The 13,136-nt window shown below is 50.3% G+C and overlaps 7 protein-coding genes across 7 annotated transcripts; 4 read left to right on the forward strand and 3 right to left on the reverse strand.

The window, feature by feature from the left end:
* Positions 1 to 1,092: 1,092 nt before the first annotated feature.
* On the reverse strand, positions 1,093 to 2,648 carry BBK36DRAFT_1172015 (hypothetical protein; the record flags this gene model as incomplete). Its single annotated transcript, XM_024895662.1, has 2 exons — positions 1,093 to 2,466; positions 2,538 to 2,648. 2 exons carry the CDS (start codon positions 2,646 to 2,648, stop codon positions 1,093 to 1,095), a joined length of 1,485 nt encoding a protein of 494 aa, XP_024746535.1.
* Positions 2,649 to 3,116: 468 nt separating this feature from the next.
* BBK36DRAFT_1127528 (Aldo/keto reductase) lies at positions 3,117 to 4,305 on the forward strand (the record flags this gene model as incomplete). The annotated part of the gene is made up of 4 exons (XM_024891519.1): positions 3,117 to 3,245; positions 3,313 to 3,465; positions 3,544 to 3,570; positions 3,643 to 4,305. 4 exons carry the CDS (start codon positions 3,117 to 3,119, stop codon positions 4,303 to 4,305), a joined length of 972 nt encoding a protein of 323 aa, XP_024746536.1.
* A 968-nt stretch (positions 4,306 to 5,273) lies between these two features.
* BBK36DRAFT_1183256 (hypothetical protein) lies at positions 5,274 to 6,460 on the forward strand (the record flags this gene model as incomplete). The annotated part of the gene is made up of 1 exon (XM_024896348.1): positions 5,274 to 6,460. One exon carries the CDS (start codon positions 5,274 to 5,276, stop codon positions 6,438 to 6,440), a length of 1,167 nt encoding a protein of 388 aa, XP_024746537.1. The 3' UTR covers positions 6,441 to 6,460.
* Positions 6,461 to 6,875: 415 nt separating this feature from the next.
* On the forward strand, positions 6,876 to 8,730 carry BBK36DRAFT_1172018 (hypothetical protein; the record flags this gene model as incomplete). Its single annotated transcript, XM_024895663.1, has 4 exons — positions 6,876 to 7,772; positions 7,828 to 8,111; positions 8,194 to 8,590; positions 8,683 to 8,730. 4 exons carry the CDS (start codon positions 6,876 to 6,878, stop codon positions 8,728 to 8,730), a joined length of 1,626 nt encoding a protein of 541 aa, XP_024746538.1.
* A 68-nt stretch (positions 8,731 to 8,798) lies between these two features.
* On the reverse strand, positions 8,799 to 9,755 carry BBK36DRAFT_1162517 (NAD(P)-binding protein; the record flags this gene model as incomplete). Its single annotated transcript, XM_024894447.1, has 1 exon — positions 8,799 to 9,755. The coding sequence occupies one exon, from the start codon at positions 9,753 to 9,755 to the stop codon at positions 8,799 to 8,801; it is 957 nt and encodes a 318-aa protein (XP_024746539.1).
* Positions 9,756 to 10,372: 617 nt separating this feature from the next.
* BBK36DRAFT_23056 (hypothetical protein) lies at positions 10,373 to 10,813 on the forward strand (the record flags this gene model as incomplete). The annotated part of the gene is made up of 2 exons (XM_024897954.1): positions 10,373 to 10,395; positions 10,447 to 10,813. 2 exons carry the CDS (start codon positions 10,373 to 10,375, stop codon positions 10,811 to 10,813), a joined length of 390 nt encoding a protein of 129 aa, XP_024746540.1.
* Positions 10,814 to 10,988: 175 nt separating this feature from the next.
* Positions 10,989 to 12,918, reverse strand: BBK36DRAFT_1127548 (Aldo/keto reductase; the record flags this gene model as incomplete). Its single annotated transcript, XM_024891521.1, has 6 exons — positions 10,989 to 11,306; positions 11,369 to 11,452; positions 11,511 to 11,597; positions 11,645 to 11,788; positions 11,845 to 12,015; positions 12,067 to 12,918. The coding sequence occupies 6 exons, from the start codon at positions 12,916 to 12,918 to the stop codon at positions 10,989 to 10,991; spliced, it is 1,656 nt and encodes a 551-aa protein (XP_024746541.1).
* Positions 12,919 to 13,136: the final 218 nt, after the last annotated feature.

Raw genomic sequence — 13,136 nt, forward strand, 5'->3', positions numbered from 1 at the left:
CGTCTCCAATCGCCCTAAGGCTTTAACGACCATCACGAATGGACTGCGCTAGAATGTTTCATGAAGTTCTACGGATTGGTATATCCTGGTCTATAGCCGAACTCGCCATACCTCGTAGGTTAAGCACACTAAAGCAGTCGATCCCCCACGTATCCGCGCAGCGACGACTTCCTGGAGGTCCCAGTCGTTCGGGCCTGAGAGCGGGCGTACATATGTACTACTGGTCTGCGATACTATATATGAGCCTCCACTCATGTATCCTTGACCCTGATATGAACGAATGCCAAGATGCGGAGTAGATCGTCCTTACTTCCGAGAATACAGAAGCAACTGCATGAAAGCTGCTTATAGGATTACGCTACTGCGAGGCACGTTGAGCTGCAACACATGCTGAGAGCCACCGGCATGGTATCCGAACCACAGTCTCCCATATTATCCTTAGGCGGCTGGTATATGGTACACACGGCGGAATATAAGTTTAGAGACCTTGCCAGCACACACTTTTTGTGTAAGTTCGTTAATCATACTTCGATATCTCCATTGCATACCTATTTATTTTGAAACAGTTCGTAAGCCCTTTTCGAAAGCAAGTTGCACCCTCAACAAAAGCCTCGGCAATGAGCATTTGAAGCAAAATTCCATTTCCCTAGCCCATGTTTTGCTCTTTATTACACGGATTAGATGAGTGCTCAGCGGCATATCTATGTAGACTGACCCCATTAAAGCTCTCATTGAAGCGCTGTACAATTGTTTTTATTACCTCCGAAGTCGCATGTGCACGTGCAATATCGGTTTAACCACATAGAAAGAGGGCGTTAATCGAGCAACATGTGTGCTGGAGAGAAGTAGTTCGCAGCAGGCCGCTATCATTATGATCTGCTGGGAGTTCCAAGCAGCAGGTCAACATTGTAACAAGTTTATTTCTCTCGTCATGGCCATGTTCATGCTAAGAGAAATGTTGCCAGCATCCAACTCCCGACGAAGCAAAGCTATATTGTTCCGCAAGCAAGATCCTTGACTTATAGATTGTATTCTATCTCAGGCTTACAGAAAGCAACCCTCCCATCTTCCCTCTCGAAGTCTGGATAGCGATCACTGCTGGAATTTACTCACTGATCCTCTAATCGCTTCGTCAACGTGTACCCTCCTGATTCCAGGGCATGGCCCAAGACAGACTGCCTTATCCGCCAGTCCCTGGATGAGCTTATCTATGTCAATGGTAATTTTGAGGCTCTCTCGCGTTTCTCGGCCTGACCCTGCATTATCCGCTAAGCTGCGCATCTCCGGATACCAGCCCGACAGTGAAACGTTGCTGTGTCCCGTTGGTATGGTTTGACCGTCCAAGAACAATTTGCCGAAGATGGTAAAATCGTGCTCTGGCAGAGGAGCACGCCTCCCTGGTATCCCTTCATGCGCGATGTGATCCCCGAGGTAGAAGTGGCTTTCTGAGATGCTACTACCTTGACTGGGGTCCGCCGTTCTTTGAGTATTCGACATATGGTTTATTGCATGTGATCGCGGGTTATTTATGCCATGAGGAATATATATATCCGATGCTGAAGGCCCCAGTAATGGAGTGTCGTCATGTGCAGGAGCTGATAGGCTTATAACATCGCTGGGGGAGCCCATGCGAACAAATATTCCTCGCTGCTCGAGGTACTCTTCAACATCTGGCGCCTCGAGCCATTCACCTTGGAGATCGGAGATGGCAGTGTGAAGCATTGTCCTTGTCCTCCCAAATTGCAAGCTCTGTAGGTTCGGCGGTGATGATCTCGGCGTTAGAGTGTCCAAGTTGCCCTCGGTTAATCTCATCATCTTGGGCAAGTAGACGTCTCGACCATCGCTATACTGGCAATCGGCAGTGAATGCGCTCGGGCTTCCGGAAAGACGGTGGGCAACTCTCTCGAGAAGCCTTTCCGCCCGCTCCAACTGAAGTGGTAGCAGCATCGCTGGGTTCACTGCGACAATTGAAAGGTTTCTTAGCTGCAGGAGCGAGATGGCTTTGGTCAGACAGGCCAACATTAACCGCTGTGATACGGGAGCCGGTTTGCCAGTGGTGAATGTCTCATACGTCTGCTCTTGCCGTTGGATCGCAGTGATATGAGTCTCTTCCGCGGCATCACGTATTGGATCATTCGTAGGCTCATGACCAGAATCAGGCTCTGCAGCCGCATCTGCCGCGTCTTCGTCAAGAGCCTGATCCTGGTCGCCGGCGACAATGGACTTCTCCAGGCGAGCCTTTCTTGCTATAGACACGATATTCATCGCTGTCTGGTTGAGCTGCGTCATAAGCCCCGTTGGCAGCTCATTTCCCCTCTGTGAGACACGCTCATAAAATTTGATGAACTCGTCAATGGAGCCATCCAAAGCCACCTCGAGTGCCTCAGCTCGAGCTTTCGCACAAATCAACGCGGTCTGTTTCCGGCTACGATACGACCGCTGTGCAAGTCTCATTCGAGTTCTCCTCTGGTTTTGGAACAAGTTAGATCATGTCACGAGGGGCTCTCCTGGGATAGGAGAGGATGGGATTGGCTTACAGCTTCTTCACTTGGCGTCTCGTGACCGGTTTCGCTCATCCGTGGACGCCCGGGTCGGCGCCGTGGTGCGGATCCGGCCTGTGATCCGGCAGCTTGTTCAGCTTTGTCCATTGTTTTGTCAAAATCTCCGGTATACAGATCCGTCCAAGACAAACACGATTGTCCATATAGTTGGAAGCTCCCCTCCTTTGTAAGAGGCGGCCTCGTTCGGCCTGAGCCGTAGCGGGGGAGTGCGGGCTGACAAATATTTCTGGTCATGGCTATTGGAGGGTGAGCCGGAGCATTTGGCAAGTCAGACAAATCGTTTTTTGCTTAACACCGACAGCCGTTTGTAAGGACGCGATGCTTTTCTCATAGAATTGAGCTTGGAAATACACAATGAGCAGCGAAGTGTGGAATGGTGCTGTTGGTATACGTGTACGGTATCTGGTATTAAAAGGAGCGCGTTGACCTCCATCATGAACAATTCCAGATCAAGCTTGCATTGACGGTCATTGGAAACAAAGTCAACAAAGCAAACCTAAATTCTCGATTTTTCTTCCAAACTATTGCGCGGCATAGCACCCCCATCCTCTCGTCATGTCTTCTCAATATGTTTCGCTTGCGATTGGCTCCCATACCTGGACTCCCGAGAACAAAGAGATTGATGGTTTGCTGGACGTGATGCGAAGTCACAAGATCAAAGTTATCGACACCGCTAGGAGCTACGTATGTCAATCATGGTCGTTTCCTTTGAATTCCAGTGAACAAATGTATCGCTAAGTATTAATTATAGGGCCTTGGCGCATCTGAGACCGTTATCGGGCTCAAGAAGCTGAGCCGCGAATTCGCTATTGACACCAAAGCTGCCACAGGAGTCATTCCTGGTGCTGGGCAGAAGATTATGCAGTTTGCCAAAGAGAGTTTAGAAGCACTCCAAACTGACAAGGTAAGTGGTTACCATCTTCAAGTTCACTCATACGCCATGCATTGGCTCGACTACTAATGATAGTCAAACTACGTGTAGGTCCGAGTTTTCTTTATACATGCACCTGTGAGTACGCAGCCCTCTTGCGCAGACTTCAATTCTGGACTCGGCCACTAATCTATGAGCTCAAATTTGAAGGATGAAGAAACGCCAGTACATTTGCAGATGGAAGCCATCCAGACTCTGTATAAGCAGGGAGTATTTGAAGCGTTTGGAGTCTCCAACTTCACTCCGGAGCAAGTCATCGAATTCTATGACTACGCCAAATCCAACGGTTACGTTCTTCCTACAGTATATCAATCCAGCTACTCATTGGCTGTCCGTGGGAATGAAACGAGGCTCTTCCCAACTCTGCGCAAACTGGGCATCTCCATCCAAGCTTATTCGCCGATGGCAGGGGGGTTATTGTCAAAGACGCGAGAGTATATCGAGTCGGGAAATGGCAATTGGGACCCCAACAGCCTAACTGGCAGGATCTTTCGCGATCTTTACTATAAGCCATCGTATCTGAAGATGCTGGAAGAATTCGCAAAGCTGTCCCAGGAGACTGGGCTAAGCCGATCCAGCTTGGCTTATCGTTGGGTGAGGTACCACTCGGCTCTCAAACCAGAGCTCGGCGACTCAATGATTCTAGGCTCTGTAAATGCTCAGCAGCTGGAAGAAGCATTGGCGGAGCTTAACAAAGGCCCTCTTGATGCTGCAACCGTTGAAAAGCTGGATAACTTCTGGCAGCTGATCAAAGACGACGCACCGGTTGACAATCTCATCTCAGTTCGCAAGGTAGTTCGTGGAGCGGCATAAAATTCTGGCAACATGTAACTTCGCGAAGGCACTGCCGCTTATATCCCTCTTCTAGTTCGCTGGCCTTAAGAGGACTTCCTAGATAGCATCGAATATACAAGTCGTACGTCTGTGGATTTTGCCTGTGGTTCAAAGACTTGTCATCTCGTTTCTTGCATCAAAACTTGTATCCGGGCGGTGCCATTTTTCGGACTGTTTTTTTCGACACAGGGTAGCCCTTTCATCCAAGTTGCTCTCGATAGGCATTATCAGTCAGTAACCTCCATGGCTCGGCAGCATTAGACGCCTACAATCCACCAACAAGAAAAGGCTTCAGCCAGTCTGTACCTTTTCCCACCAAATAACCACCGTGTATCTATATGTTGGTTGTTTGCTGTAGTACCTACCCACGATATGTATCTGGCCAACTGGTCACTGACAAAACGCCACACACAGCAAACCTTACTTTAACTCTCCGCTTGGGATTGCAAAAGCAAAAGATGAAAAAGAGCCTTGAAGTCTATCCCAAAAGTGATACCAGGTACCTAGTCATTAGCGATCGCACGGCGGTGCAATTATACCACAAAGGAGGAAGGGCATAGGCTGTTGCAAGTGGTGTCAGGTAAATTCTCCTCAACCCCAGTGCATGAGATCGTTGCCGAGTGATCTTAGCTTATTTACAGAATCTCGATCGTCCCGAGACTCCGTCTCCACAGAGGCTTACCAAAAAAAAAAAGGGGCCCCTACCCCATTGTTGAGTGTAGACCCTGGGAAACTTATCTCACGAAGTTATCAAAAATTTTCACCAGCTAGTAACACGCCCCACGTGGGCTTGTTCACTGATTCTAGACGGGGCAGCGGCCTCTCCGCCGCTATAAAGGCGATAAGGGAAGAGGAAAGGAAGTAAGGGAGACATCCTCTGTATCCTGTCATCTGCTCGTCAATCCCAGATACACGTCTGTGCAAAAATCAGGGCTTCGTGAGATACAATGAGGTCTCGGGACGCAGAGCATCCGCTCTCTCTAACTCTGCCGCCCCTAAAGAAATCGGCTAATCTTACAGAGGCTGAGACGCGGCAAGCTCTCCGACAGCTACACGAATTTTCTTACTATCCCGTCCCTGAAGTCCTCGAGCTGGAAGGATCCGACAAGAGCCAGGATGCATCCGCTCCAGACTCTGGTTATGCCTCCGAAACCGACGCTGACGAGGCATCCAAGGGAGAAAAGGCAGTTCCGCTCTACTTGGATCCCATAGAGCGTGACTTTGCCCTGCGTTGGCTTACTGGCTTCATCGGACAAGCCTGGGAATTCCCTCTGAGCGATGACACGCGCGACGAATTCGTGGATGCTGCATGTTCGCTGCTCTCGCACTTGACGCATACGGAAGATGAAGGCAAGCAGCAAGACGAAGATCCCGGCATGACGCGACGATTTGTGTTCTCAAGTGGCGACGGCGCCAAGGACCTCGTGATCGATCTCAACGATACTCCCATGCAGCTGGGTGACGACCATGAAGATGTCGGGCTGCAGACGTGGGGGGCGTCCATCGCATTCTCGCAAATGTTTTGCAATGCGCCGGCAAAATTTCTACCAAGCACGAAGGAGCTGGGTTCTACGACACGAGTCGTCGAACTTGGCGCGGGAACAGGACTCGTCAGCCTGGTTCTCGCAAGCGTATTATCATCAATAGCCGCTTCACAACCGTCAATCGTTGCGACAGACTACCATCCCGCCGTGTTGAAGAACCTGCAAAGGAATGCAGCCTCCCACCACAAACCAGGATCTACCGCTTTGGTTCAAGTGGCTCATCTTGATTGGTGTGCGCCGACGCGGGAACCTCCTCTGGACGTGCCGGCAGACATGATCGTTGCAGCAGACGTCGTCTATGCTGCAGAACATGCTCGATGGCTTCGTCAGTGCGCTGCGTACCTGCTCGCGCCCGATGGCGTCTTTTGGCTGATGGCCTCTATCAGGCCCAATGGCAAATTCGCCGGCGTCTGCGATTCGATAGAAGCCATCTTCGCTGAGCAAGACACCGCTGCCGCGAACGTCCGCGGTCATTTGAGGATCCTGGACCACCAGTGGATAGACAAGAAGCACAATGTTGGGCGAGCGGACGAAATCGGGTATAAGCTCTTCAGAATCGGATGGGCGTGAAATACCCGCGGGTACCTATTTGAGATGACCATTTGTCTTTGGCGTTATGGCGACCGGGAAATAAGCATACCTTAGGCTACATGGATAGAGCGTCGGGTATGGACAATAGACTAGACCTAGAGCAAGAATATGGCGGTATAGAGGGCTATAGACGGAACCTTTGATATCTTGATCACCTATATATTTATTACTACTACCGGCTCACTATAAAGTTATTCCTCGCGGGTGGTTTCGAGACAAGGCGTTGTGACTTTCCCAGATGTGGCTGGCCCCAGACTTGTTGAACATCTGCGAAATTGGGTCGGGTCATTACCACCAGTCGCAATTGTAGCGGAGCCAGACAGTCTTCTTCAGCAGTCGCACTGTTAGGCCTCCAAACCATCTCAATATCCGTGAACCCGAATCTCTCGGCTACCGCCTTCATCACGCATGGCAATGGAACTCGAAGGGCCCACGCAGCAGAAGGGTGCCAGGAGGATCAAGGGCCGGGTCGCGATCGCGTGCACCGAGTGTCGCAGCCAGCATCTGCGGTGCGATGCTATCGTGCCGACGTGCTCCAGATGCCGCAACTTACGCAAGACATGCGTCTACTTGGACCTGCGGCGGAGTCGTCGGAGGCATGCCAGTGTCGAGAAGGCGACGCATCCGAGGCATCGCCATGGGACTAATAATGAGACCAGAGCCACTCCGGTATCTCTTCCACAGAGCCGGGCTTCTGAGGGAGCCCAGTCACCACTGACGCGGTTTATCGCGTCCAGCCACGCCGTTGTCCCGGCGCCGTTTGTGGACAGCTACCTTCTCACAAGCAGACCGGCCGACGCTTTCTATAAGTTTTTCTTTCCAGGCCATCCTTTTGTCCTGCCGAGATATCATTTGATGCGCCGATCTGAGAGGACTACGGACGTCAACTGCGGTCTCGTCCTGATCATCACTTTCATTGGCTCGATATACATACACGATGTACTATCAAATGAGTATAAGCAGGCCGCCGAGCGGGCGTTGAGTGAGCAGCTGGCGCCCAATGGCTTCAATGTTCAAGCTCTGATGCTACTGGCTCTTACCTTGGAATGGTCGGGTGAGAATGAGAGAGCGGCAACCATTCTTGAACAGGCAAAGACAATGGGCCTAGAAATAGGAATTCAGAAGCGGAATTTCGCTTCCACACATGGCTATGGAGACGAAGTGCTGGAGGAAAGCTGGCGGCGAACGTGGTGGGAGCTCTACGTGACTGATGCCCTCTTCGCGGGCATTCGCCATTTGCCTACCTTCTCACTTTGGGGAGTAGACGCGGATGTCGATATTCCTTGCGAGGAAAAACAGTACCTGGGAGGAGTAAGATATACCACTCGAGCGCACGTTACTTTCTTCTCTGCTGACTGCTCGTTAGACGATTCCTCAGCCCCGAACGATGAGTGACTATGATGATCGCGGGTTCGACGACAACTGCGAAGGCTTTTCTTCATTTGCATATCTCATTGATGCCACTCGCATACTTGGGACAACTCTGGCCGCAGGTGACATTGCCAACAAATCTGCTTATTCTTTTGTCAAGAACGCTGAGGCAAACCTCATGAGCTGGGACTTGCATTTACCACGGTCGAAACGCGACCCTGTTCAATCCGATGGAACTGTCGACGAGATCCTCTTCAAGGCTCATATGACAAAGAACACGTGAGCATAGCCCTCGCATAGGACCATAATGGTTCCATCAGCCTCTACCCTACTCCGGGTGGCTACTGACAGTTACATGTAGCACGTCTACCCATCTCCATCGGCCAAGGTCGATGCTACACTACACCACGATGGAGCTTCTATGTTCCAAATACGCGCCACCACTTCCCGCAGAAGTTCTCAGTGAAGAAGAGCAACATCTTGATAGGCACACGCACAAGGCGATAAACGCTGCTAAAAATTTTGTCGACCTACTTACCGCTTCTTCTTCCCCGCTGACACACAGCCCGTTTGTGATGTGCATGGGATCATTGGCTGTAGCCACTTGTCTCTCGAGCTGTGAGCATATCCTGACAGGCAGCGAAATCATACGGGCAAAGGACCGGGTTCGGGTATTTCTAGGCGTACTGAAAGCGTTTGCGACAATATGGTCGCAGGCCAGGCACTGGTCGGGAGAGATTAAGCTCATGGCAAACGTTGTTCTTGGACAGCAAGATGGGGCTGGACAAATCGATTTCACTTCTATGCAAACCATGACAAACTTTGAAGACACGTCATTAACTTGGTAAAGTGCCAGAAGGAGTGGACAGTCGGATCTGGGTACGAATGGGGCGGTTGAAGGGAGATAAGGTATAAGAGAATAATATCTCTGACAGCATATTGCTCAGTTCAATTTCATGCAAGCTGCTATTCAGCCTGGAATTTAATCACTGCCTTTCCCTTTCTGCCTCTTTGCGATGCATATTTCCAAGCTTCTACCGCCTCTTCCACCTCAAACACTTGGACAGGAATTGGCTTTAGTGCGCCATCGTCTATAAGCGAGGCCACCTCTGAAAGAGCATCGCCGTCTGGGGAGACGATGAAGTGCAAGCATTTCACGTTTGGATAAGTTTGCAACTCTTCAGGTTGTCCCCTGCCAAAAGCCCACTTCGGAGCTGGATCACCGACTGTTACGATGTATCCGTTCTCTTTCACCACTCTCCAAGATTTTGAGAATATGTCCCCTCCAACTGTATCGAAAACAGCATCCATTCCGTGAACCTTGGCGTACCACTCTGGGGAGCTGTAGTCCAGGACTTTGGTTGCTCCTAGCTCGGCCAGCATGGCGTGGTTTGAAGGAGACGCTAGGCCGATGACCTCTGCATTGAGGAACTTTCTGGCAATTTGAACAAGCATGGCGCCAACAGCTCCCGAAGCGCCCGTGACGAAAATTTTGCTGCCCTGCGCAAGCTTTGTGTGCTTGAAAATGGCTTCCCATGCGGTTAACGCAGGGATGGGAAGCGCTGCCGCCTGCGCATGGGAAATCGAGGATGGTTTGACAGCGACCTCATTTGGCATGGCGATGGCGTACTCTGACTGACCTCCATGAGGAGCATCTGCGTGAAGCATGGCATACACGCTTTCCCCAAGAGACAGTGGGCCATGATATTCAGGGCCGAAGGCTTCGACTATGCCGGAGATGTCATGCCCAGGGACTCGATTAGGTGAAGCATACAGCTCGGGCCATATGACCTCGTCCGCCGTTATGCCGGCAGCATGGACCTTGATGAGAACTTGGCTGCCTGTAGGAGATGGCCGTGACAAGGCATCTGAAAGGACAATGTGGTGGTTTTCTTGGCTTCCCAAGACCTGAATAGCTTTCATCTTGATAATACCGAGAAGAAAGTAAGGAAATCGAAGACGGTATCGATTGTGTAAATGAAGTTGAGACAACTTTCGCCCTTGTGAGCGTATGCAACAGGGTTGTGTGTGGAAGAGACAGGATATGTCTGTTCGGCGTTGTTTGGGGACATTATATTTATAGGACTTTTGAATCAATGGAAATGCTTCTAAAGAGCCCTGTGGCTGAGATGATTTCAAGCAAGTTGATCGAGCTTCGGGTATTCTGTCAATGGCTTTGAGTGGTACATGTGAAGAAGCACTCGGGTCGGGCCATTCGGGAAAGCGACCCGAATGTGGCGCTGGGCCCATGGTCTGTTCGACCCGACCCGAATGATAGGCAAGTTTAGCAAAAGAATTCTCTGCTTCATAGCCAGGCCAACATTTGTAAGACCAATGGCTTGACTGGGCCGTTAGTCGGGTTGGGATATGCTTGACCCGAATCGTAGCACATTTCAGTTGACATTATGTCACCAGGGCCTTGTGTCCTCCGTGTCTACATAAAGTACAGCCAAGTGCCCCATCGTTCCGTCAGATTTCACCGTTGGAATATTCCTTTTCCAGAGAAACAAGAACAAGCAAGGACCGTTGTAGCAACTACCATGGCATCTCCTGTGACTATAACGTGAGCATTCTGATGCGACGTCTGTATAAAAATACTGAAGCTCTTGTTTAGCAATCGACCGCGAGAGGATATAAAAGTCGTCTTTGATCATGAGCTCACCAATGCACCGGGCAAATCAATCATCGGACTTCGCCTGAACTATCCTCCCGATGGTTTTACCCCTCCACATCGACATGGCGGTGCAACTGTTGTCGCCCATATTCTCTTAGGCGAGCTCTTGAGTGGCATGAACGGCAATCCGCCCAGGGTTTACAAACCGGGGGAATCTTTCGTCGAATTGCCTGGATGTCATCACACCGTGGGAGAGAATAACAGCAAAACTGGGTCGACTCAGGCTCTCGCCATCTTTGTGGTGGACACTGAAGTGGTTAAGGCCGGCGGTTATGCAGCCTTGACGGTGCTTGACGAGGGATGGTAGATGATGCGCGCATTTGCTTCAGGACAACGTAGAATTGCCGAGGTATACAGAGCAATCTGCATTACTAAGATAATGAGCTTTCATAGTTCACAAGAGAAACCAGTGACATTGCTTAACATGTCCCCAATATTACAACCACCTCCCATACCCAATGTCTCACCTGTCCAAGTGTTGCTCAGGTACGATATTCTGCTCCACAGTCACCGACATCTTGGAATATCTCGGATCTTCGACTTCGCATCAAGACAGCTTCAATCATATCGAGATCTGATTGATCAAGCGACCAGCCAAAACTGGCCAAGTTCTCATCGGTGTGGTCGCTTATGCCCATACGTGCACCGACGATGACCGCGCCAACAAAGGGAAAGTCCAACACCCAACGAGTAGCGACGTTGGATATGGACACTTGATGTCTCGAAGCAATGATGCGCAGCACGGTCAGTAATTCTTGGAAGAGAGCCCAGCCGCCCCAGCTGCGTATCATTTCGAAATACTAAGGCCAAAATCGTCAGCAAGACCGGCCGGGGCAGCATCATTAGTTCGTTGTCATTGTACCTTTCGCTGGCTTGGGGTGATTGACCCATTGTATATATCTGGCTCGGGCTTTCCGAGCCATTCGTCGGCAAGAAATCCACCGCACTGGGTTATCACCGTTAGACTTGTCAGGAGAAGATCGGTCCTTGAGCGAAAGGCTTACCAGCGTGCCATATGTCAGGAGTCTGATGTTGTGCTTTAAACAAACGCTTCCCATTTTAAACACAGGTCGAGAGTCGACCAGAGAAAACTGGGCAAATCAGCTGTCATTCGATACCAAAGATATGTGCGTCGTACCTGAACTTGGTTGGTGTATATTTTGATACCGGCTTCAATCACGTCGATGAGATGCTTTGTATCAAAATTGCATAGACCAACCGTCTCTATGCGAGTATCCTCTGTCAGGAACCTGAGAGCATTGAGATAATCCGGATCTTGATACTTCGACATCTGTTAGCGCGAGACCTGCATTTCCTGGCTGGCCTTTGAGCGCCTACAAATTGCCAATGGAATTGCAGTAGGTTGATCTTCTCAGTCTGCAATCTGTAACATCGTTCGGTAACATTTGCTTGTACGGCGTCTCGAGTTACCGTCATCGGGTGGAAAACGCAATACTTTGTTGCTGTGAAGATTGCATCTCTATGAGGATACAATGATGAAAAGCGGCCCTAGGGTGCAAGTGAGTGCTTGATTTTGTAGGGAGCCTTTGCTCTACTTACGAAAACAACCTCGGCATCACCATAATGGTCGGCCATGTCAAAGGCTGTAAATCCTTGTCGAACATGTTGTGAGAATTGCTCGACAATCTTGGCCGACGATGCAGCCCCCCACGCGGGACTGGACATCTGCCATAGTCCCGAGAATATTCGCGGGACTTTGTGTCCATTGAGCAGAAATGTTTCTCTCGCTATTCGCGGCAATGGAATCATGGAAGTCTGTTCACTTAGACTCTGGTACCCATCTGGGAGAGCAGGTCGAGGCAGCCCGAGGATACCGGCCGTAGAGACTAGGCTTCGACTAAATGGATATTCTTGGTTTGTCGCTTTCAGAGCAGTATGGCAGCTCGTCAATGATTGATAGAGAGCTTCAACCAGAGAATGCTCCCGGCTGTCCATGGGCCGTGCGCCAGTATTTATAAGTAGAGACTTCTGAACGGCTGTCATGGCTTGCACAATATCGCCATCCACGCTTGTCAGAAAGGCGCGCAGTTCGCCTAGACTGCCATCACTGATGCGTGAAAGCAGAATCGTCCCTTGAGAAACTATATTCTGGAAAAGCTGTAGACTCTTAAACGATAGTCCACAGCCAAGCATACTGCGGGCGATCTGTTGCGCCTTGGCGAGATCCGGAAGGCAGACCTTCTTGTCTTTTCCTGCTATTGAAGACAAGCCCCTCTGCTCGACATACTTTTTTGTCTCGCGCTCAAAATCGCGTGTTATTCCTGGAAACAACACCAAAAGTGACCTCATTACCACTCGGAGGCCATCTGCAGGGAGATTGGCGATGATTGTGTCGGTCATCATATTGACGTGCGCCGCACTGACACCGCTGCCCTGCTGTGAAATGGCCATGTTGAAAAGTGTTTCCGATGCAAAAACACTTCGGTAGGCGGGCCCAATAATATCATTAAATATGAACGGAGTAGGAATACATATTTTGACAACGGGCTGGCCCGCGATTGGTGTTTACCGACGAGCAGGCTATTGCCTTGAGCTTATCAGCAGCTCGTGATCTTGCACAGACACCCATCTTGTCATGTGAGATCATATATAACTGCCGGCGTCTTACA

The sequence above is a fragment of the Trichoderma citrinoviride genome (genome assembly GCF_003025115.1).
Source record: "Trichoderma citrinoviride strain TUCIM 6016 unplaced genomic scaffold BBK36scaffold_14, whole genome shotgun sequence".
Lineage (NCBI taxonomy): Eukaryota > Fungi > Ascomycota > Sordariomycetes > Hypocreales > Hypocreaceae > Trichoderma > Trichoderma citrinoviride.